The following is a 25,501-nucleotide window of genomic DNA, read 5'->3' on the forward strand; positions in this document are numbered from 1 at the left end:
AGCCGAGAAAAGGGAATGTGACTTTTACTCCCGGTCATGGAGGCAGAATCCGTAATAAATACTGCGTCGTATCATGAGAAGCGAATCAGGGCCAACAAAGATAGAAAATAAAGGAGTGCATGTCTGAAAAAAACCTCAAACTCTGAGATGAATCTCAGAAATTTTCTAGAAAAATCGTGGAAATTCTCTGAGCTACAAAAGTCGTAAATTTGAGAGAAAAACAAAAATGTAGAGATTAATTTCAGCAGATTTCTAAGAAAATCATAAAAATTTCTGAGCTTGAAAAGTCGACATGTTGAGAAAAAACATCTCAAATTTTGAGATTAACCTGGAAATTTTCTGAGCTTGTAAAATTGAAAATGTTAAACTTTTTAAGCTCAGGGAATTTTCTTATTTCTTCCAAAAAATCTTCCACATTAGTCTCAAAATGTTAGTTTTTTTTTCTTTTTCAGAAATGTATTCCTTTCTTGTATCAGTAGCGGTCCTAACACGTTGTTTGATGGCGTAGCTTCGTTGGATTGTGATCTCTGTATCTCCAGTCCTTGGAGACGACGAACGGAGAGTTGGATTTGGCACAGTTTGCGTTTTCTTACAGTGAAACCAAACGGCTTCTGTCCACAACGAGACGCCAAAGTAATGAAGCAGCAGGCGCTAAGAATGGCTAGAATGTGATGGCGTCCAATCGGAACCCGTCAACAGAGCGGAGGACGGAGGAGTGGCGCCGCGCCGCGCTCACCTCGCCCGGACGAGCGAGCGTTTCCGTAGCCGGTCGGGATCCGCTCCTCGGCGCCGGGCGTCAGGCGAAGGTGCTGTCCGACTTCAGGACGGAGACGTCCGTGTCGTGGAAGCTCTTCCCGTTCATGTGCTCCGTGTGGCCGTCGATGGAGTAGCAGCCCTGCACCTCGATGATGGAGGAGGCCGTGTAGGAGGCCGAGCGCAGGGCGTCCGAGTGGTTCCCGATGCTGCTGCCGAACTGGATGTGGTGCTGGTTCCAGTGTCGCCTCAGAACCGCCTGGACCTGAAAACGGGTCAGACGTTTTAGAGGCAGAGTTCGTGGCTACTCATTAAACGTTTTTATCAACATGTCAAAAATGCAAAACTGAAGCCAGAAAACAATGTCGAAAATATGGAAAGAATTGATCCTTTAACTAGGAAAACAATAAAGCTGCACGTTTATCCAGCCTGGCGAGGAGTTACGCACATTTGTCTGATTCTTCAGAAAACACCAACAAAGAAAAATTATGGAAATTTTAACGTTTAGAGATGCAAATCTTTCATTGTTTAAGGATTTGATATTGATTCAGAAACCAACTTTTCTAATCAGTCCAGAGATTCTGTTTAAATGACTGACCAGAGGAAAAGACAATGTAAACAAGTAAACAATACATAGTTCTCACGTGACGTCACCAGAAATTTGTAGCTGGCAGCCATCTTGGTAGGTAATGTGACCCAAGATACTAATTAAATCAACTACTTCACTGTCTTTCCACTGATTATCTCCATTGAAAATGTTAGCTTCTGCTAGCTTTAGCCGCGGCTCGTGGTCTTTACCAAAAACAAAAGAGAAATCCTCCAACCACTAAAATCTGATGCTGCTCCATTTTATTTACTTTTCAAAACAAACAACCTGCTGCTCATATTAAAGCTAGCAGCTAATCAGGGTCATCTAATCGCTAACAGGGGTCTAGCTAACAGCTACGTGCTGTTAGCTACGTGCTAGTTGCTCGTGAAGCAGGAAGTTGCCCTCAGTGTCTTCAAAGGTTTTCGTGTCGTTTCCTTCAGCTGTTCTTGGTGCAGCGCCCCCACAGGCCAGGAGAGGAACATATTTTTCACATGGTTTTCTTTTGGTTCCCAAATCGAACCAAGCCTTCCAGACCATCTGGGTTTTGGGTCAGATCTCTGATCTGAGTTAATATGCTATTGTACCTATTAGCTGAAGCTAAAGGTAGAGTTGCTAAGTACTTACTTCGCCGTTGAAGAAGCAGAAGATGGTTGCCACAAGCAGACCCTGGAATGAGAAAAACTCTTCGTAAGGCAACAGTTCAAGCTGCTGAAAGTAGAGAACATCAGGATTTGAGACAGATGCATTCTGGGAGGGAGGGATTCGCTCTTCCTATTGAGAGAGATATTTTCCTGCTGGGAGAAGCGATCAGATAACGCCTCGTCAACATCCAACTGCTTTCAGATAATTCACTCCTTCCTTCCTGCTGTTCCTCCCTGGGATACAACGTAAACAAACCTCTTAAAGGGGAAGCTGCCAGGACCACACCAACAGATGCTTTTATTTTGGCCTGAAATTACGATTATAAGGTTATAATATTAGCAGAATAGGGAAACAAAAATACCTGAAAAAAATAGCAAATTACCTGAAAAAAGTTGTTTTAATGAGACTTTGATAGTTGTTCTCAAATTAGACTCAATCGTTTCAACGTCCTGCTACTGATAATAATTTGATTTGTTGGCAGGTGAAGAATTTTTTAATTTGTAAAACTGATAAAGTGTAACGTCACATGATGCTCAACATTTCTCACTTTGATTTCTTTTTGTGAGGGCTTTATACAAAAATACCACTTCATAATATTACAATTTATTCTGGCCTCATTCCCACTTTTTTCTCATGTTCATTTTTGTCATACATATATTCTCAAATGTTTTATCGTATCATTATGACTTTTTTCTTGCATTTTTATGAGTTTATTTTCAGAATATATCTTTTTGTTGTACAGTTTTCTCATATTAAGACGTTATTCTACGAAAATCTTCTCACATTATTATTATTACTTCTATTATTTTTGTATCATTATGAGGTTTTTCTCATAATAGGAATTTTTCTCACACAACTTTATTTTCATATTATGACTTTTTCTCGTATTATTGTGACTATTTTCAATATAACTTTTTGCCGTACGACTATTATTGTTTTATTTTGAGATATTATATTATGACTTTATACTCGTACGATTTCTCTCATTTTTATTGACTTTTTTTCTCGTATTATTACAAATTTATTCTCATGAATTTTTGTCGTACGACTTTTTTCTCATATTTTGACTATTCTGTCATTACAACTTTACACGCATATTATGAAATGTTCTCATATTTTTTAGACTATTTTCAATAGCTTGACTTTTTGTCGTATTATTTTGACTCAATTCTTGAAGTCTTCTTTTTTTCTCATAATATTGACGTTTTTATTGTTACAATTAATTTTTTTTCTTAGTTTTGTCCTAATTCTCCTTTGTAGGAATAGACAGGAAGCAACACCTTATTTTGGTGAAACAATAATAATGATCCTATTTTAGGACAGGAAAGGGAGACAACTCTTTTATTTTAGTTTTATTTAGTAATAAATCAGATGAAACCCTGAACGTCTCACCTGGTAGTGCATCAGTATGTGCATAATGTAGTCGTATATTTCGGAGGAGACGCGTCCTTCGGGTTTGTAGGGCAGCAGGACGAACTCGATCCCCAGCAGAGGAACCAGGATGAGCGTGGCTCTGACCGCCTTCATGTACAGACTGGACTCGGCCTGGTGCGTCACCTTCAGCTTGGTGATCAGAACCCGGACGATGTTCAGCAGAAAGAACAGGTTCACCTGCAGGACCAACCAAAACACAGAAATACTCAGGCTGCAGCTCGTTAGCTTTGTGTTTTCAGGTTAGGTTGACCTAAATGTGTTCGCTGCAGCCGGAAGGACAGAACAGAAACAAGTTCAGAGTGTTTTATAAAGTACGCTGTCTCTTTAAAAGTTGCTCAATAAAAACTCGTTTTATTGTCCAAACCGCCTGCACCGAAGTTTAACCGAGGCCAAATCTTTATCGTTTCCCCCAATTAAATAAATATTTTAAAATATTGTGAATTATTTCTTTTACCTACACAACAATAAATAAAAGATGTAATATTTTACTTTTATTATTGTTTTCCATTTTTTATTATTAGCTTATTCCCAGAAACAAAAATACAAATTTTCTTCTACAAACGTTTCTGTTTCTGGCCAAATATAATGAATGGGTGTGACCAAGTTTGATTTTGTTTTGAGTAAAAACTTTTTTAAATGTTTGTGATATTACTTATTAGGAGATTTAAAAAAAGGCTAAGTAGAGAAAAAAAAATCTTTGTGTCGTACTTAACATCTTCTGTTAAAGAAGTTTTAATGTTTCCATGGAAAATCTCATCCTAAAATATTATAAAAAGTGTCAAAGGGCCAAATTTGGGCCTCACAAAACCATCCCAGGGACCAGAAATGGCCCGCGGGCCGCACTTTGGATACCCCTGGTTTAGATGGGATTACTTCCTCCCTGCATCCAAATTCCCAGATCTAAACAATAACAACATAGTTTAGATTTACTGCTTGTTGTTTTTTTTTCAGAAAAACAAGCAGAAAAAGTTTCAGAGTTAAAAAATAAAATCAGAGATCTGAAGGAGTGAAGAGAAAAACTGGAACAAGTCCCGTTGCTCTGATAGATTCTTACAAAACAGAACAAGCCTGGGAGGGCAGATGAATCGATTTCACAAGACAAACACAATTAACCCCCCTAAACACAGCAGAGGCCAGAACCAGAACCAGAACCAGAACCATTGTGCAATAGAAACCCGGAGCGGATCAGCCGACACGCTGACTTCATCTCACCAGCAGAGCTGCACATATGGGGCCGTGGATGATGTAGAGCAGTGACGTTTTGGAGCTGATCCAGCAGCTGCAGCGAGCGAACAGAGGAGAAGTTTAGGCAACAAGATCCGGAACAAAAACACGACAGAACATTTAATATCTGAGGCTCACTTATCGTTGTAGTAGTAACTCCGAGCGATGGCGTGGATGGACGCTGGGATCAGAGGAAAGCCTAAAAAAATTAAATTACGCTTCAGTTGCTGTTATTCTGCAACTAATAGTTACATTTACTTAAACTTTTTTTTTTTTTTAATGTACTTGTAGGGTTTTTTCACAGCTGATGGTTTAATTATGGACCAAAATTACAAACTTTGTAACATGTTCAGCTGCGGCGGTTCTCTTCAAACGATTAAAACTGACTCAAGAACCGCCGCAGACGACACTGAACGCCACTTCCTTCCTACAAAATACAAACAACAATGGAGTACCGTCAGATTTTAGCGGTTGTATTATTTCTCCATCAATTATTTACTGGTTTGAATATCGCCTGTCAGCCGGGTTGGAAATGTTAGTTTAATTATGCTCGTTTTAATGATGATTAACTTTAGCGCATGTTGAAACATCCTGATTGTTTTGAGTCGGCCTCATGGATTTAGACTCATGGTTTAATAAATATATAACTTAATCAGTAAAAGTTTTTCTTAGATATAATGATCCCAACTTGATTAAAATCAGTAGTTTTTTATATTAGATCACATTCTTAAGAGTGTAGAAGTTATATATTCATTTGAAAATGTTTTAGTTCATTATAACCAGAGGAGTTAGAAACTAATCAGAAAACATTGAATGTAAAAGATGTTTTGGTATTGAAACTGCTCATGTCTGTTTTATAAGAGTTTGAAGATATTATATGAAACCTGCTAATTTTTATAATCAAAATCTGCTGTTTGATGTCCTGCGTCAGAGGTCAGAGGTCAGGAGAGCTCTGTGGGTTCAGGAAGCAGTTTGAAGCAGTTTGAAATGAGAAACACAGATAGCTGATAAACTTTGGTCCCGTTTTCTTGAGTAAAATGTTTCTGTAAGAAATGAACACATCTATTGTTTGTATGCTGGGAAAGAGGAGGGAGGATCAGCCAGCGGATGGATTCATCTTGGCCTTGGTACCAGCTGCCTGGCCTCTGGCTGCAAACAGCAACACGTCATTACGGCTGTTTGAGTCCAAACGCTACTTTAGACACATCAGTCAGTAGAAACACGCCTTGGTATAAAATAATTGATCTATAACAGCCAATCAGATCACTGGGTGGATCTGTCTCCGAAGGCGCGTCTTCATATTTTTGTATTTTTCTAAGGTAATTAATTTCTTCCTGTGGTTTTGGTTTCTGATGATTATGATGAGCCGTTGATGTGATTTTACACAGTTGATTGTTTGAATAAATTCTGGATGGTTGTGAAGTTGAGCAGTGACTGTTGTCTCTGTGGTTTCACTTTTACAGACGACATTAACGGACCTGGAGAGACGAGAAAACAACCAGCAACAGGTAGCATCTATATCTCGTTTCTCAACAGCGGCTAACGCTAGCGTCGCTCTGCAGCCGCCATTACTGCGAGTCGCCGAGTCATGTCCGCAAAACCAGAATGTTGAACCGCAGGACGAGCAGGAATCTGTCACTAAAACGATCTTATTTCTTACCTGATTTCTATAAAATACGGCTTAAACTAGAGCCAAGAAAATGGCCGATGCTTTGAGTGTAAAATACGTATATAAATTAATACACAGTTTCTGTCAAGCTGAAAAACAGGACTAGGCAAATGTATGTTTTATATTGATCAGTAATCGATCATTTATTTAAAAATGACAGCGAAAATAAACTGGTAAACAAGGTGAAGAACAACTTTAAACCACTTATATTCTGCTTGTCCTCGCCCAGCTTTACGCTACACTCAGTTGCCACGGCGACAGAGCAGCGCCTTATTTAATATATTACCCAGAATGCCCTGCGCTGTAGTCCACTTCCTGCTTTTGGAGCGGTCTCTGGTCTGCTTGGTGTTCATATGCATTCTGACCGAGTCCATTTCAACCGAACCGATTCCGAGTCTTTTTAGGACCAGAGTTTTTGTCTTGTTTGTTTTTTTGGTTAAATTATGAATTTTGATTTTCACAACAGACAGACAGACAGACTGGAGTTTGATTAAATCAATGGTGCAATTAAATCTAGACTATTTTTACTATGATTTATTTTTACTTTTACTGAAGTAACTTTATCATGAAGTATTTCTACTCTTACTTGAGTAAAATTTATATATTTTCTACCCACTGAATGAAAAACAAAGATCCACCAGAGACACACCTGCAGTTTCTGTTAACGTTTCACACGTTTTTTATTGAAAGAAACTGATTTGGGAAACTTTTCTGTTGCCTGATTTTTTAATTTTATTTTTGTTATTTATATGAATTATTGTCATTTCAGTCCCTAAAATGCCAAAACTTCCTCTTAACTTAATATTTTGGACAGTCTGATGATGTAATTTTTAAATATTAAATGATTGATAATTTGATCAGTTATTTAGCACTTCAGTAGACTTTTTACTAAACATTTTTTACTTTTATATGAGTGGTATTTTTGGGAACTGTGCGCTGCCCTGGTGAGTTTTAGTGGATTTTTGCCCCACTTACCCCAGCCCAGCAGATAATACCACATGAGGTGCTGCTTCTCGGCGAACACGGCCACCACGATGAGCGTGTGAAGGTAAATCCCCTCACACAGCATCCAGAAGTAATTACAGCCAAACAGGTAAAGGTGGATAAACTGGGACACTTTACAGCTCATCTACAGAAACACAAAGTAATAATGTAAAAATATCAGACATGATGGGCGCAGAAAAACATACCAGCAGTTTCTTTACTAAGTCACACATGTTAAAAACAGAAAATAATCAGCTGCTACTCTGCTCAGAAAGGAAAAAACATGTATAATTGTGAATGTTTAATGGAAAAGTATAATTGCCAGAGACTGGAAATAAATTCAGTTTCTTGTTTTAACAGGAAACTTTCTTGTTAAAATGAGAATTAGATTAGTTTTATGTCACATAAAACTAATCTAATTTTATGATTTCTAATTTCTCGTTTTAATGTTTTAACCAGATAAAACAAATATAAAATTTATTTTAGTTTAAAGAGATTCATTTTATGTTTTCATTGTTTCCAGAACTGTTTCATAAATCGAGTAAAGCATATTGAACATATTCAGCACAGCTAGGATTTAGGTTTGTTTAGCTAGGATGCTTAGCAATATTAGTATAGTTAGCATATCTGGAACAGTTAGCATGATTAATGCAGTTAGCACTGTAAGTAGTTGAAGCAATTAGCATCAATTTTTAGTATAAATAGGAAACCCAACATGTTTGATGCAGTTAGCATATTAAACGACATTAGCATGGTTAGCAGAGCTAGCATAGACACCATGCTTAGAGCTGTCAGCAGTTAGCGTTGTGAACTGGGTTAATTTGGGAGATTTTGACAGCAGTCTGTGTAGTTCCTGAAATTCTTTCAGCTGTTTGCAGTAGTTCAAACTGAAACTCCAGAAATAAACTGGATGGATTTGAAGAAACAATGAACTTACTGGATTTCTTTGCACCAGCTCCCGGTTGTTAGCCACTGCAGTTAGCCAAATGATAGTGATGACAGAGTTCAGAACAAAAGAAAAGAAAAGGTTCTTGTGAAGAGTAATCCTCTGGCAACTCAGACTTCTGCAAGAAAAGCCAGATGTTTTCATCCACTCAGATAAGAATCGATGAATAAAACCTAAACTTGGAGCAGGCTGATGTTAGGAACTTACTTGAAATGGAAGAAAATAGCCAGTGAGATGAAGAGGGAGACCAGAGAGAGTCCATGTCCAATAAGGGTCAAGTAGAAATGATTCATTGCCGTCTGGAAAGAAGCAGAAAACAAATTTGGTCAAAAACTCCCCATGAGGTGCAACTTCATAAATTCAAACTTCCTTGTTCATCCCACCAACCAGCCAAGGTGCAATTTGGAGGTGTGTGCACACTTCTCTTTTTATTGAGGCTCCTATTTACTGATTTTTTTGCTACTTGGTGAAATCTTTTTGCTGCAGCAGTTGCAGGACACACCATGTAGCAGCTTTGGATGTTTTCACACCTGATAGTCAAATAGACTCGGTTCAATTGGAACCAAAACTTCATCATCTGCTCCACCTCCAGCTGCTGTGATTCTCTTTCTCTCTGCTGTGAGTCAAACCAACCTGTTCCCCTCCTGGCCTATGGGGGCGCTGCACCAAGAATCACCAAAGGAAACGACACAGAAACCTCTGAAGACACTGAGTGCAACTTCCTTCTTCTCAAAACAGAAACAAAAAATAAAGTGGTGTAGGATTTTAGCTGTTGGAGGATTTCTCTTTAGTCTTTGGTTAAAGACCATGAGCCGTTTCTCCCACTAGCGCTACGCTAGCACGTTTGTTTTGGTTGTATTTACCCAGCATTCCCTGCGCTGTAGTCCTCCTCTGCCTTCGGAGCGGTCTCCAATCCGCTTGGTTTTCACATATTTATTCAAACCACTAAAGAGTTCACTTCAACCGAACCCAGACTGAAGTTTGTATCGGACCAGAGTTCAATTAGCGCTCACAACTCACCAAACAAACCGAATTTTCTACACAAGCAAACTTGAGTTTGATCAAAGCGACTAAACACGGCTGGTGAACCTACTGGAGGCCCGGCAGGGTTTTCTCAAAGCTAGCTAGCAAAGTGTCAACTAAAGATAGTGACATAATCGAGTTGCTATAGTGATGGCATTGAGAAACCACAGCTGGTTAGATTAGACCTGGACAGCTGCAAACCTCCCTGATACTCTGTCAGAGAAATGTTTGGAAAAATATTCAGAGCGCTGAAGTCAGTGGGCGTCAGAGTAACAACGCCGGTCTGAACTGGAACAGAAATGACATGTATGTGAATTCAGTCAGAATGAGTTTAAATTACAGTTTTTGACGTTAGCACTCCTTGCTAATACAGACCAGGCTTTCCACGGCTTTGTACTTGCAGTTTGTTAAAAAGTTTTTTATGTTTTTTTACATGTTTTTAAAAATTTTAACATGGAAATATTGTGAGCTACAAGCCACAATAATGTTGCTCTGTCTGAATTTGTGACCTTTTCAGCATCATTTTGTCATTCCTTTCTGGTAAAGTCATGTACCACCATTCCTTCGTTCGTGTGTTCGTTGCAGCGCGTGTAGTTGGTCCATGTCCGGTTGCTGTCAGGATGAACAAACCACTGACCGTTGTTGGTGCAAATCTTTGTCACCATTTCTGAAAGACAAAAAACATTTAAAAAACATGTTTTTTCCCGTTAAAAGAGAAGGATTACTTCCCACTGTCACCACATGACAAAGGAAACTGACAGAAATGTTTAGTGTTTGTTGTTTTCCTCACCAGAAGGATCAAAATCCTGGAAATAGTCCGGGCAGTGCTGCTCCGACGTGACTCCGGGTTGAGTGTCATCCCAGCACAGCCATCCATCCCAGGTCCGATTACACATGGGCTCTAAAACCACAGAGATGCTTTAATGGGCGAGATTTTAAAGTACAATCCACCAATCAGACATAAAATTATCACCTTTTGCAGCCAAAGCAGCCCTGACCCAACAAGACTTGACCTCCAAGATGTTAGCAGTAGATACGTTAAGGGTGACCTATTACACTTTCTATGACAGGTGAGGATTTGTCTATGGCCTACACAAATCGTTCATTACATCTTCTGCACACAATTAAAATTTTAATCTGCTCAGTTCTGCCTAATTTGAGCTTTTTTAGGACCTCTTGTCACTTTAGATCTAAATAAGCTACTGCTGGCCACGCCCCTTCCAACTCAACGTTTACAATTATACAACCGTACATGTTTGAAAGGCATTAGTAGAGCCTCCTGCACAAAAAACGAGTATACAGCAAGTGTTTTCTGGATGGTAAGTCAACAACTAAAATCTTTTCTTGTCTTTTCCAGCAGCCATTGTACAGTTGTAAAACCAGCTGACCAAACGTGTTGGAGCTCTGCTTCGGTTGCTAGGTAAGGGGAAATCTGAAGGCTACCATGTCTGCCGTTTGTGTTGTCCTTCATGATCCTCTGGTAGCACTCGAACTGCGCTGTGACGATCTTGTTCCTGGTGATCCCAAAGTCGTGGTAGACGTTGTTGGGATGCTGCTGCTGGCTTTCATTCACTTCCATGCTGGCCCTCACCAGGAACTGAAAACACAAGGTTATGAGCAAAACAAATAATCCACACAGTGTCAAAACTGGAGAGTTTAGAGCGTCTGAGTGGACCAAACTCTGTTAGCCACTAGTTACTGATGGCTGAGTGCAGATGGAAGTCGCTCTCTGGTCGGTAACAGAAACCTACTCTTCAGCACTCAGTGTGTTGGACAACATTTAGCTGGAATGTCAAAGTTCAAAAACCCAGTGAAGATCCAACATGGAGAACTGTTGCATGATAGCTGCATGCTAACGTTAGCTTGATAGTTACAATAGTATATAAGCACATTTTGATATGATAGCTAAATTTAACTGAAATGGAGTCAGTCTATGTTATTTAATTTTCTGAGCATGTTTGAAGTTGTTAGTATTATTTTATGTTAGTTAGCATAATAGCATATAAGCTAATGTTAGCTTAATAGGTAGAATTAGCCTTCCAACTATTTTTTGTTTATACACTGCTGTTGACAAACTGAGTTATTCTGTTTGTCAACATGCTAGTGATAGCCCGCATGCTAGCAACAGCCCGCAAACTAGTGTTAGCTTGATAGATACAATAGCATTTAACCATTTTGTATACAAAAGCTAAGTTTAACATACAGAATTGAGTTAATCTATGTTAGTTAATTTTGTTTGCATAATACATATGCTAGTTAGTGCTAGTATATGTTAGCATGGTGCCCCATTCAACCATGATACCAGCTGACATTAGCTTAATTTGGAGAATTAGTCTGTTAGCTAATTTTTGCTTATATATTGATGTTTGCATGCTGAATAGTTATTCTATGTTAGCCAACATGCTAGTGATAGACTAACATGCTAACATGAGCTTGATAGCTACTACAGCATTTAGCTAATTTTGATATGAATGATGAAGTTAACATAAACCAAATGAATACAGTTATGTTAGCATGACAGATATTATCATGTTAGTTGTTTTAGTTTATGTTAACTAACATGATTCCCCACAAGCTAATGTTAGCTTCATCGCTAAAATTAGACTTTTAGCCAATTTTTACTTGCTCACTGTTGTTTTGCCTAATTAATGGAGTACGTTGTTGTCCATCAGCATGCTAGCGATAGCCCTCATGCTAACTTTACACCAACTTTGGTTAATATGCCACATATGGTCTAATTTTTCTGGTCAAACTAGACAGCTGTCTGAGCTGATCATTGTCATGGCGAGAATGATCCCAAACAAAACCAAACTGGTTTTGGGGTTGATAAAGCAGGAAAACATCTCATTGCTAGATCATGTTTGTGTTGTCTTACTGTTGTTAGGTTGCACAGAAGAATGAGTGCGACCTTCCAGCTCCATCTGAAGCCGTCTAATTTCCTCTCCGCCATGTCAGGTAACGATGTTTCACCAGCTTCGGGTCTGAAACAGGAAACAACAAACAATGAAAACCAGCTCAGAAAAGCTGCTTTACTGATCTTCTACCTAGACTAAACTTAAATATATGTAACTTTAGCCAGGAGGAATACAAATGTCAAAAAACATAAACAACGTAAATCAAAATTTACATGATCAAAAACAAAAAAGAAAACATGTCATAATTGAAAGAAGAGGCACATTCATACAGTGTAATCTGAGGAAACTAAGCGTCAGACTGTTGGATAATAACTGCAGGCATCGTGTGGGTCACTCAAAATAAGAAGCTCCTGCAGCAAATTGGGTTGAGAAATCAAAGGGACACCAGGGAGGAAGAAACAACAACGGATACTTCCTGAAAACGGCTCATATTTTTGGCCACTCTGCTGCTTTTTAAAAAGCCACACATCATTAGCTTTCAGTCGCCAAACCTGAAACAAGGCAGGCGCTGTAAATCATGAGTGTTTACGGCCTTCACTTCTAAAGGCTGAGCTCTGGAGGGTTGGCTGGACCAACTGGGGCTCCAAGGCTGAAACACAGCAGAGAATCCAAACAGAAACACCTACTTTACAGGCTAGTCTGTGTAAATTCAACTAAATACAACCAAAAGCAGGAAAAAGCATCAAGGTAACGTAAAGCTAACACATAAATGCAGACATACTGTTGCTACTGAGACAAACTACCAGGGACTTGTAGTAAATATTCAGGCATAAGCTAACAGCTAATCAAGTAAAGCTAGCAGCTTAACAGAGAGAAGTTAACAGCTAATTATAGTCAAGCTAGCAGCTCCTCAGGGACAGGCTAGCAGCGATTTAGAGACAAGTTAAGCTCATTGAAGATTAGCTAATCAGAAACAAGCTAACAGCTAATCAGGGTTAAGCTAATAGTAAGTCATGAACAAACTAAGAGCAACTCAATGACAAGCTAACAGCTTTTTAGACTCAAGAAAACAGCTACTCAGAGCGAGAATACACTAATTCAGAACCAAGCTACTAGCTAATCAATCAATCAAAGCTATTAGCTTGACTCTATGTAGAGTCAAGCTACACAAAAATAAACTAATATCCATTAATTGGCAAGCTAACAGCTAATCAGAGACAAGCTAATAAATGTTCAGAATGAAGGGGAAACAATTTCCTCATTCTGAAAAAATAATAAAAACTTTAAAAGCAATGTAAGCAAATCAAATAATAAACATTTTAACACTTTTAAATTGCAGAGTATTAGCTCTCACACTCTGCAGACAAAAAACAAAATGGTGGAAAATCTGCATCCTGAGTGCATATCTGTAGTTTAAGACAAAAGAGAAATCCTGCTAAAATCTGACTCCAGTTTTGTTTGCATTTTGTGAAGTAGGAAGTTGCACTCAGTCTTCTCTAGAGTTTTTTGTTCTATTTGCTTCAGTGACGTTTGTTGAACGTTTGCTGAAACTGAATAAAATATACAATTAATACAACTTTTTTCTCCAACAATATTGCATAAACATATAAACCTCCTGAAGAGCAGAGATGAGTACTTTGCTGATATTGTTTGGTGTTAGCTGTTGCTATCTTAACACGGTGACCTGATGAACATCTGCTGCTGGGTTTTATGAGCGAGGCCTTGTTCACTCACTCACCATATCATGTTCAGTGTATAGAGGGGCCAAGCATGGACGTGATGGTCGCCAGCTGGTTTTCATTTCAAACGACTCCAGACTGTCAACGACTATCTGCTGCTACATCCCCACATAACAACAGTTTCTACTGAAACCAACAACACAACCCAACCAGAGATTCCTGAACCTTTAATTCTTGGCAGCAAGCAACCTTCAATTTGCATTGTTTGGTTAACAAATCTAAATTCTCTGGCTGCGGCAGGGCGAACGCAGAAGAATAAACGCGAGGCCAGCGGGGGGTTATTAGTCCAACAATGCATCGCAGATGGATCTGACCTCCAGGTCGCTGCGCGGCGTTACAAGAGCCTTTCTTCGGCAGGGAGGGACGGAGGGACGGAGGCTGTAAAGCATAGATGTGATCTGCAAATTGGAAACAGCCATTAGAAGATCAGCTGCTCCGTCACGCATGAATGGAAATACACTACAAAAATGTTCACAAACACACAGCGCCCGCTCTGCCAAGTTCCCCAGCTGTTTCTTGGCCAATCCTGGTTTGAGTCCCGTCTAGCAGACGTCAAAAGAAGGCAACGCAAGCGCTGCGGATCGGTTCTTCTAATTGGCCTAATGTCAATTTATTTAATAAAATTAGATCCGTTTTTCAAAACAGTTATTTTCTCATGCAGCTCAGTTTCATTTTCTGTTGGTTAAACCAGTCAGGATGAAGCCAGAGTCTCTGGTGACTCCATGAACAGACGTTCGCTTTCCGTCACAGATAAACTAGAAAGTCTTTAACACTAGAAAGTCTTTAATTTTTAAAAAAAAATATGCATTGTCTTATATTCAACCTCGCTGAACATAAGCTTTGAACATTTATTTGAATTTTGTTAAAGAGTAAAGCTAAGTTAAGCAGAGCTTAGCTAAAAGCTACTAACTGCTTACAACTCATAGTAAAACTAGCGGCTAATAAAAGTCGCTAACTACTTGCTAATTAGAAGCTACAAAATACAAGCATAGCTGTTAGCTGCTTCTCATAGTAAATCTAGCAGCTAATCAGAGTCCAGCTAGTGGCTATTAGGGGTCAAAATAACTAACTGTTTGTTGCTGGTGAAGAAGGAAGTTGTGCTCAGTGTCTTCTTAAGAGGTTTTTGTGTCGTTTCCTTCGGTGGTTCTTGGTCCAGCGCCCCCCCCCCCCAGGCCAGGAAGGGAACAACAGCTGAAAATAGAACAAATGTTGCAATTTTGGTCAATCAAATCAAGTCTCCCGGACAGTGAGGTGTGTAAACCCTCTTAAATTAATTTAAATAGTCAGCCTTACATATGTTAATCACAGGTCTTAAATATTGATGTTTCAGGACTATTAATCTGTTTTGTTGTTGTTGTTGTGGGACTTTTCTATCAGGTAAAAGTTTGTGTCGTGTACAAACATCTTCATTGCGTTCTGTAACTCGAGGCGGTTGAAGCTACTGTTCAGTAGCTGCTAACATGCTAGCTAGCAGCATAAATTAGCAGCTACTTCTATATTTATATTCGCTAGACCCATAGTTTTTAAGTCTTAAATTTCATTCAGCGTTGCATTAAAAATGTCTTAAAATGTCTCTGTGGTGAGTTCAGGGTACGATGTTTGTTTTGCTCCACGTAGGTTTTGGTACGGAGGGCAAAAAGTACAACAATGGTCTCATCTGAGCAGAACATCTTTATTTTATTCCACTATGTCAAACTTTTTCTTCCCCAGCCGCAACTGAAAGATGAAAGTCTGACCTCCACTGAAGAACAACAACTCCATCATTGATCTGCGAGAGCCGCGTGAACTGTGGGTGGCCCGTTTTATCTGGAGTTGCTCAGAGTTTCACCTGGGTGGTTAGCCATGTAGACTAGACACAGGAGATGACATCACCCATTACATCTGCTCGCATGCACAGCGTTGTCCAAGGCCTGTACAACATCTGCCGTCTTCTCACCTGCTGCCAGATCCCTGCCATCCTTATCGTTATCCCACCATTACTAGCTAGCAGCTGCAAAGCTAGCAGCTACTCCCACAGGAGGCAACCAGCAACCGTCTCTGGATGGAGAAAGGAATCCAAGTTCTGCCTATTTCCATGAAGTTTACAGTATTATTGATTTAACTTTGTGAATACAGTTATCACTTAGGGTAAGGGGACAAGAAATTAAAAAAAACATAATAATATTGCGACAGCTTCCATTTGGTCCCAATAGAAAAAACAACAGAAAAAATGTTCAGTCATATAAATAAGGCTGAAGCTAATAGCTACTAAAACACAAATTGCTCATTGTAAAGCTAGCAGCTAATCAGAGTCAAGCTAATATCTATGAAGAGTCTAACAGCAACTCAAAGTAAAGCTAACAACCAATCAGTCAGGCTAAAAGCTAATCAGTCAAGCTAATAGAAAGACTAGCAGGTAATGTGAGTCATGCTAACAGCTACTCAGGGATATGCTAATTTTTACGACTTTATCCTCATTTTTTCAACTTTATTCCAGTAATATCGTAACTTCTCACATTATTATTACTTTATTATCGTATTATTTCGACTTTACTCTTGTAATTAAAAAAAAATCTAGCTAATTCTTTGTCTTACATATAAAGTGGAATTTACGAGATAAAATATGTTTGTTAAACCAACGGAGGCAGTCAGTTTTTACAGTGCACCCATCACTCTGCTGTTAAACTACTAACGGCTGACTATGGGCTCTACTGGAGCAGACAGCCTGACTCACTGACCAGCTTCAGGAAAGAGCAGAACTCTAAAAATGTAATCCTGCATTTATCAGGTATTTAGTCTGAATTTCTGCCTCAGTTTAGGCATCAATATCTAAATCAAATCAGCAACAGAAGGAAAAACGATGAAATCACTTGTAGCTAAAATGTTTCATTTGCTAAACTGAGCTTTAGATGCTGTAGCAACTCTTTGTGTTTTGTTTTTCACAAACCAACACAATGGAAATGTGTTTCTGTTGCCTGGAAGGAAGGAATGAAGGAAGGAAGGGAGGGAGGGAGGAAGGAAGGGAGGGAGGGAGGGAGGAAGGGAGGGAGGGAGGGAGGGAGGGAGGGAGGGAGGGAGGGAGGGAGGAAGGAAGGAAGGAAGGAAGGAAGGAAGGAAGGAAGGAAGGAAGGAAGGAAGGAAGGAAGGAAGGAAGGAAGGAAGGAAGGAAGGAAGGAAGGAAGGAAGGAAGGAAGGAAGGAAGGAAGGAAGGAAGGAAGGAAGGAAGGAAGGAAGGAAGGAAGGAAGGAAGGAAGGAAGGAAGGAAGGAAGGAAGGAAGGAAGGAAGGAGTTCCTGTCCGCTGAGCTTCCTGCTCCAGCCTGTAAACACGGATCCAATGGAGACTCCCACCATCAGTACGGAGGCCCGGGTCGGATCATGCCGGTCCTGAGAGCACATTTCCCATAACATAAGTTCACATTCCTTCAGTTTCTGTTACAAACTGCAGTGCAGCGTCGCAGTGGATGGAGCGAGTCCAGGGCATGGGAGACGACCGACAGGGCAGCAACGGACAGCTGGGAGCAGAAAATGGAATAATGTGGTGATTCTGTGGGAAAACGCAACAAGAACCCGATTCTCCCCAACAAACGCAGCAGAGGGAGGCGACTGTTTTCCAGCTTTAAAGGCAGACAATAAAAAGATACCAAAGTATTCAAGTCATCAGACCCACACCCTGCGCAGCGTGCCAGCGTCCTGAGGGCCGCACATGGATCCGCTTACTGACCCGATCCCACACAGGATCCGCTTACTGACCCGATCCCACACAGGATCCGCTTACTGACCCGATCCCACACAGGATCCGCTTACTAGTAGAACATTTCTATTACTCTCAAATTGTTAGGCAGAAATGTGCTTCTTCTTCTTCTTTTCTACAAAAACCCCAACATGTCGTAGCAGATTTAACATGTTTGCTGTACTAAAAGAAAATCATCTAGTTTTCAGTTCCTTTTAAAATTTATTTCCAGTAATCAGAACAGGATTTTGGTCACTTCGATTCAAAATGTTTGTTATATTTAGCCGAGTTTAATAAAAAATAAATAAAAGCTGATTTTGGAGCAGCAAAGTTGGCTTTCAGTAAAAGTTTCTCCAAATTTTTCCCCTGATTACAAATTAAAATTCTCCTTCTGCATGTACTGGAAAAATTTGTATCTTCTTTGAATTGCAGCTGGGGGACCGCAGAAAATCAGTCCAAGGGCCACAAATGGCCCCTGTGCCGCACTTTGGACAGCTCTGCTCCTGATGTTCACTTCAGAACCAGACGGCCGGAGGAAGAAACAGGAATCCAGAACGATATGAATATTGGAAGAACCTGTCACTGTGAATTTGTTCCGGTGGCCATGTTCCGGGTCAGAACCGCCTCGGTCCGTTTTTACTCCAAGCTAAGATTAAACGTTGATGAGCAGGAAGGCAGAAGGAAACACTGTAGACCTGCAGAACTTCTCCTCACGATTTCAATCTGCAACGTGTTTTTAACGTTTTCCAGCACCAAACATTACAATCCCAGCTGCATCAAAGTAGGTTTTATTACAAGATAGCTGAAGTTTAAATATTAATTCTGATTAAAAACTTGAAATTTAATTATTTGTTTAAACTTTGAGCGAAAATAAAGGAGTTATGAAGGAATGACTTGCTAATTTGGATTTGAGCTAAAAATTAGCTGTGCTAATTTTGATTTATTCAAAAGCACTAATCATAAATGTTAAATACGCTAATGCTAAAGTGCTACATGAACACAGTATGGGGCGGAAGCTAATCCTATAGTGCTAACTTCACTACCAATTATATCTTCCACTGGTGGGCAAAACTAGCTAAAAGGTTAGCAGCGCTATCCTAAAAGCACAAATCATAAACATTGGTTCCCCTACCACTAAAGTGCTACACAACAACAAGCTACTTAGCATAAGCTAATGCTAAAGTGGAACTGCTACATAAACATACTTGATGTATGCTACATACTATATCCATGCTCTTCAAAATAAGAGCATGGATATAAACTCCAACTATTTCAAGAATTCTTAAGTCGAATTCTCCCCAACGGGAAGCTAACTGTGCTAAACGTTTTCAAAGTTAGCATAAGCGCTAAATAAAAAATTTGTTGTTATAGTCCACAGTACCATGCCCTGAATGAATCCATTAGCTGTTAGCTAGCTCTGCTGCTCTTTTGCTTTAGCCGCTCCTCTTTCCGTCTTTATCTGGATTAGAAATCGTGGCTGAGAGACGCTGGTGAAGGTTTGCGTTTCCTCCTTCTCTCTCTGCCGTTTGAAACGACAGAGAAAGTCCAGTTGGCTTATTGAAGCATCATGCTGTCTCCACTCGGCTACTGGCAGTCCCAGCGAAAATACAAAACCACAAGGCAACTGGTGGAGGTCAAAGGTGCTCTGAGTTATGACTAGCAGAGAAATATCGTTCCCAGCTGGATGGATAAATTAAGACTGGACTCATTTGTATTAAAGTGAAACATAAACAAGAGTTCCTGACTCATCCGTCCTGTGGACTGATTTCAAGTGGACCTCAGAGGTTCTCACCGGGCTCCCGGCGTTTCACACAAATACTCCACAGATGTGTAGCTTAATCTGACTGGAGTATCCATGAGATTCATTGCTGGCATTTTTTTCATAAGGGAAAAGATGATTAATTATCAAGCTAACTATTTAGTTGGCAAGTTAAACATTTAGCTCAAAACCAAATATTTAGTTAGCAAGCTTAAAAAAAGCTATTAAGCTAGCAAGTGAAATATTTAGTTTGAATATATTTAGCTAAATATTTAGCTGCGTGCTGCATAATCATGTAGCTATTCCAGAGCTAAACATTTAGCTAGCAAGCTAACTATACAGCTACATATATTTAGCTCAAATATAGCTAAATATTTAGTTGGCTCTGATCTAGATAATTATTCCATTTGTAAACAAAACATTTAGCTTCAATCCAAATAATTAGTCTGGAGCTAATTGTTAAGTTTGTATTTGAATGGCTCCAAATATCAGATTTAAATCTGGAACTCAGAGATAATCCAGATTATTAAGGTGCAGTTTGAGGTGTTGACTGAAGCTGGAGAACAGGACGGTTGTCCTGAGGTCACAACAGGGTCTTCCCAGAAAGATGACTCTCTGCTCTGCGCAAAGGAAAAAATAGCACAAATACTTAGATAAAAATATCCAGGTTAAAAATAAAACCACGTCCTGCAGGTGCAGAGCGGATTCAGCAGTTCGAACTGGTGGAGAAAATCCAGATCAGCTCTGAAATATTCCAACATGGCTCCATTTTCACTCCTTCATAACTCTTTCAGCAGCTGAACCCGGTCAGCTGCGGACGCCCCGATTCCCTTCGGATAATGCGAGGACGAAAATAACTCTGGACAAACCGGCCGACAGGAAGCCCGATATCCGACTGAGAGCCCGAGACACTGCAAAAACAAAATCGTAGAAATTACACCGGCTAATAAAAGCTTTGATGTAGGAGGACAGAGGGGGAGGATCTGTTTCACCAGGTTCAGTGATCTATCAAAGACATCCACATAGATGGAGCTAAAATGGGAAAATTCTCAAACTGTTCAACATTTTCATGAATTTCTTTTTAACGTCAGAAGAATTTTGATTCATCGTGACGACATGTTTACAGTCCCCAAAGCTAAAGCTAAAGCTAACTGTTGCTTTTACCTTAGAGAGCAGAAACCAGAGGTGGGCACACTTCCGCTATTAGGCTAATTTCGCAAATAGGGAAGCTAATTTCTCGTTTAGCACTTTAGCTAATTATAAAAACATTACTTCCAGTGTTGGGCACGCTTAATTGATTTTCACTGAAGTGTGTAAACAAAAAAAATGTCTCAAACGCACCAGCTATTACTCTGTGCAGCATTTCTCCATTAATGATTTATTCATTTATTCCTTATTAATATTCTGAAGTGTGAATATTTTCTCTGATCTTCTCAAACTGAAAAAGCTTCAGATCTGCTGAACAGAAACCAGATGTCGTCTTTTAGTCGCAGCTCATGAGTCCATCATTTAACTCAACAGGTGAAGATTCATTTACTGTCAGTTCACTGATGAATTATTGATTCAAACGAAGAAAGAAAGAAATATGAAAAACGGGAACGACGACACAGATCAATGAAACAACATCTGGAAAACACAATAATCTGGACCAATAATCTGCCTTCAGTTCTGAGTTTCAGTAGAAACCGGGACAAAGAAAATAAATTATTTCTAGGTTTAAAGAACCATCTACGGAGCCACTTTGGTGGAAAAACTCAAAGTTACGCAATGAAACTCAAAAAAAGAAACAAAGTTAATCACTGGATGATTGTTCCTGATATCTCCAACTTTGACTGGATTTTTTAAAACAATGAGAAAAATCTGAAGAAAACCGTCATTTTGACGGATTGCAATTCACACCACCGACCACTTGATGGAGACATTTTTAACTTTATGCAGAGAGAAACTCCCAGAGGAAACAAAATTTTGTTCATATTTTAAGTGGAATCATTTAATTTCATTATCAGGCCTGAAATCTGGGAGTAGTGATGAACTTTGACCTGAACTTTCAGAACTACATAGAGACGGTTACAAAGTCGGCCTTTTATCACCTGAAGAACATTTCCAGGATTAAAGGAAGATCTGCTACAGCATGATGGGATTCTTTTTGTCAAAATAATGAAAAAGTTCAACATGACCTCCAACATTCAAAAATTCGTTATTTTGGAAATTTTAGGTTTTTCATTTTAAAATTAGCTGATTTCTTTCATGCCTGTACAACAGTCAGGTTTTACTCTCAGATCTGTAACAGAGATGATCGGATAATGACTGAGGCAGAATTTGGAAACTTTAGGATCATTTTCTCTGCATAATTGTTGATTATTAGCAGTTTAAGAAATTTTAAACACTAATTTAAAACCTTGTGGTTCAAATGAGAATTAAAATCACATTTTTATCATTTACCGTAAAAAGCAAAAATACAGATTAAATGTAAAACCTAAGGTGTGCTGCAGAAAATCATAGAGTATTTTTGGTCTAGTTTCTAGTGCAAATCTCTCAGTGCATTTGAAATAAGACAAAACAAACTTACAACTAACTTTCAGCAAGAAATTGTTTTAAACTATTTAAATGGAAAAGTTCTAATTTCACTGGCAGATTATTTCACTTGTAACATGTAAAAATGTTCCAAGTGAAATAATCTGCTAACAACATCCGACTGAAAACGCTGCAACATAAACCTTCAAGCTTCCTGTTAAAATTCCCCAAAGACGGTAAAAACACTCAGACTCATCTGTTTGAAGATAAAAAACTAAATTATCTTCAAAGTGTTCCCTGAACCCAGAACCAGGACGACGTCGACCACATCAGAACCAGAACCGGGTCGGTGGGAACCATCCTTTGTTCTTTATTATGCATGAGAGGAATAAAACATTTCAAAAGGTTTCACATCCATGAAACTGAATCCAGAGCCGACCGCAGGCCAGGAGGCAGATGATACACGATAACGTCACCATGAGGTCAACGGAGAGACGCAACAGGATGCAGCGCAAAATACAGGATGCAGCACAAAATACAGTATGGAAAATATTTTAACTTTAAAGCAAAACCAGAAACTAAAGGCACATTTAGGCCTTTTTTAGAAAAATATATTATTTAAAAGTGTTACGTCACTGTTTGGATAAAGAGTTGACTAGACCTTTCCATGTCCTTTTCTTACTTTTATTCACTATTAGGTGATTATTATTACTATTACTTTAGCATAAATGCTAACTCCTACTTTCTGATTTCATTCAGCCATTTAGATTTTTTACAGATGTGTGAGAACAGCTGCTGAACGCGTCTCTGTCTGTTTTCTGCTTCCTAGCTATGATAGCTATGATAGCTTTGCTAGTTATGATAGCTATGCTAGCTATGATAGCTATTATAACTATGCTAACTATGATAGCTATGCTAGTTATGATAGCTTTGCTAACTATGATAGCTATGCTAGTTATGATAGCTATGATAAATTGACTGGCAGTCAATCAAAAATATGAGAATAGGAAGTAACATTCCAATAAATTATTTTTAAAGTACATTTTATAATAATTATTGACAAGAAATGTTAGATATAATACAAACATTTTAATTAAAAATGTACAATAAAAAAATTATATATATTTTGCATTTTTTTGGAGTAGATTTGGTAAAAGTTTTCATATCCTTTATGTACATTTGATTGCAGTTATTTTATTTTATTAAACAATGAACCTTCAGTGTTTATGAGGGACAGCAAATAACTTTCACCAAAACCTAAAATAAATGTTAGAATAAAACATTACTATGTTACTATAAAATATTACTATGCACTTTGAACTGCCGTGTTGCTGAAAATGTGCTGCACAAATAAACTTAATTTATTGACTGAAATACCAAAGATTCCACCTAAAAGTATTTGTGAATGCATATCTTAATATTCAAACACCAAATATACTTTAAAATGCATCAATACAAACGTCTTAGCTCAACCACAGAAGCTATCATCTACAGTTTATCTCAGATTTCAGCCAATCGGTGCCAAGGAAGGTAAATGGAGCTTCCTGATTGGCTGCTTTCCAAACAGTTTGTGTTTGTAGTTCAACTTTTCCTCTTATAAATTCTGCAACCCGTCGGGTTTTTTGAATCATTTGAATCCTGAACTGTTGTTGCTGATCTTTAGCGTGTCGCTGCGTTTTCCACAATTCTGAGAATCTGATGTTTTATAAAATAAAAGATCAAAGGATCAAATAAACCATGTTTCAAAACAAACATGGATGTGACGAATACAAAACAGCGTTTTTTACAGCGTAAACAAGGAAGCGCTCAGCAGCAGCCATGTTTAAATGTTGCTGAACTTCTTCTCTAGCGATTAGCGGTGGCGACTGTCGGTTGCTATGGTTACAGGGTTTTTCTCTGCTCCATCAGTTTCAGTCTGTTGTTTTTATCTTTCAATACCTAAACAGTCCTCCGTGCCGCTTTTACACTCAGATTATTTAACCAAAATTAATGAAATTATTAAATAAACCAAAAGAACGAAGCTCTGATGATAAAACAATGCAGCAGCTTGATAATTAATATTATTATTAATCAGCAGTTTTTCATTAAAATGCTGATTAATCATCTTTTCGGTTGATTTGCACCAGTTTACTTCCTACTGGTTTTATTCTACATCCGTTAAAATCTACTTTTCAAAACAGCAAAGGTGGATTAATCTGGATTATTTGGTGAAGGTGAAGCATCATTTTGGAAAATAGAAACAACGGATTTGAGAAAACAATAAACATTGAGCAGCAAAAGTTCAGATTTATCACCTGCGTACGATCAAAGATGGCAGATATTTAGGAAACATGGCCGCCGCCATCAGGCCCTCATTCACCAGCCGCTTTGTCAACACTGGATGTAAAACATCAGCCACGCTCTGGGCTTAAAGGTCACAGATTATAAAAATCCAGGAAGCATCGGCTCCAGATTATCACTGGAGTCTTAAAAAATCCGCCATGAAAAACTAAGAGCATAATCTGGGTTATTTATAGATTTATAAGAGAAATAAAACTCATATTTTCACCAAGTTCTTTCATTTAGAAACAACTTAACTACTAAAAATGTAGACAGATTTAAATATTTAGCTTCTAAGCTAACATATTTAGTTAAAAAGCTAAATATTTTGTTTCCTAACTAAATATTTATCTCATGAACATCTTTAGCTGGGAGTTAAATATTTAGCTTTTGAACTAAATATTTAAGGCAGAAGCTAAATTTTTGTTTGGATTTTAATTTTCAGCTCTGAGCAAAAATATTTATAAATTAAAACATTTATTTGTGTAAATATTTAACTCCAAATTAAAACCTTAGCTCAGATATAAATATTTAGTTTATAAACTAAACTTTAGCTGTTTAACCGCCATTTTGGAACATTTATGGTGAAAATCGGTTTTATTTAACAGGATCAATAATTTGAAACATTTCTCTTGGTTTTTTACTCCTCATCTTTAACCTGTTTGGTTTTTCAGCGGTTCTGACATCCGGACCAGAACCAGACCGCAGGTCCAGTTTAACCAGAACCTCCACCATAACATCATCATCATCATTTGCTCCTCTTCATCACCCAGGCAGTAGGTCCGGCTCTGGATGGTTATGTAACTAACCGGACCGGGAGGTTCTGGACTCGCTCGGTCGGGTTCGGCGGTTCTGCTGACTCAGCACCAGCAGACAATCAATGGAAGGTTTTCGAAAATTCGCGCTTCAATCCGCGGATTTTCTCCTGACTGCAGAATCAGAACCAGGACGGATCCAGGTCCAGAATAAAAGCCCGAACCTTTTCCTGTTCGTATCAGCAGAACTGGAGGTCCAAACGGACTGGTACCGCCGCCAGCAGGGGATCAAACCCCAACAAAGCCCGACCCATTCCAGCTTCCTTACCGGACACGGCGATCCCGCAGCAGGTTCGGATCCGATCACGCTCCTCCGGTCCGGTCCGATCCGGTCCGGCTCGGTTCGGATCAGCGGTGGCTCTGCGCGCAGCTCCGGCGGCTTCAGCTTGAGGTTGGAAGTCAGCCCACTGCTTCCTGTTACATCACCGTGGAGTGGAGTGGAGTGGAGTGGAGTGGAGTGGAGTGGAGTGGAGAGCCCACAGCTGAGTGGACTCCCACCCACCCAGCCGCCCACTCCCACGCTGCG

The 25,501-nt window shown here is 39.1% G+C and overlaps 1 protein-coding gene across 1 annotated transcript; it reads right to left on the bottom strand.

The window, feature by feature from the left end:
• Positions 1-323: 323 nt before the first annotated feature.
• Positions 324-25,462, bottom strand: calcrl (calcitonin receptor like receptor). Its single transcript, XM_005798148.2, has 13 exons — positions 25,244-25,462; positions 12,140-12,245; positions 10,708-10,861; positions 10,055-10,165; positions 9,819-9,931; positions 8,449-8,540; positions 8,233-8,359; positions 7,287-7,440; positions 4,781-4,841; positions 4,631-4,697; positions 3,377-3,595; positions 1,967-2,008; positions 324-1,018 (listed from the first exon to the last, which is right to left on the bottom strand). Exons 2-13 carry the CDS (start codon positions 12,212-12,214, stop codon positions 797-799), a joined length of 1,437 nt encoding a protein of 478 aa, XP_005798205.1. The 5' UTR covers positions 12,215-12,245; positions 25,244-25,462; the 3' UTR covers positions 324-796.
• Positions 25,463-25,501: the final 39 nt, after the last annotated feature.

Source organism: Xiphophorus maculatus, chromosome 7 (assembly GCF_002775205.1).
Source record: "Xiphophorus maculatus strain JP 163 A chromosome 7, X_maculatus-5.0-male, whole genome shotgun sequence".
Classification (NCBI taxonomy): domain Eukaryota; kingdom Metazoa; phylum Chordata; class Actinopteri; order Cyprinodontiformes; family Poeciliidae; genus Xiphophorus; species Xiphophorus maculatus.

Bases quoted from the DNA above. Each gene is read 5' to 3' on its own strand.
- calcrl (XM_005798148.2), bottom strand. From the start codon at position 12,214: ATGGCGGAGAGGAAATTAGACGGCTTCAGATGGAGCTGGAAGGTCGCA. The intron at 9,932-10,054 runs GTGAGGAAAACA...TTTGTCTTTCAG, and splicing joins CCAGGATTTTGATCCTTCTG to AAATGGTGACAAAGATTTGC. The intron at 3,596-4,630 runs GTGAGATGAAGT...TTGGTCCTGCAG, and splicing joins CCATATGTGCAGCTCTGCTG to GTGAACCTGTTCTTTCTGCT.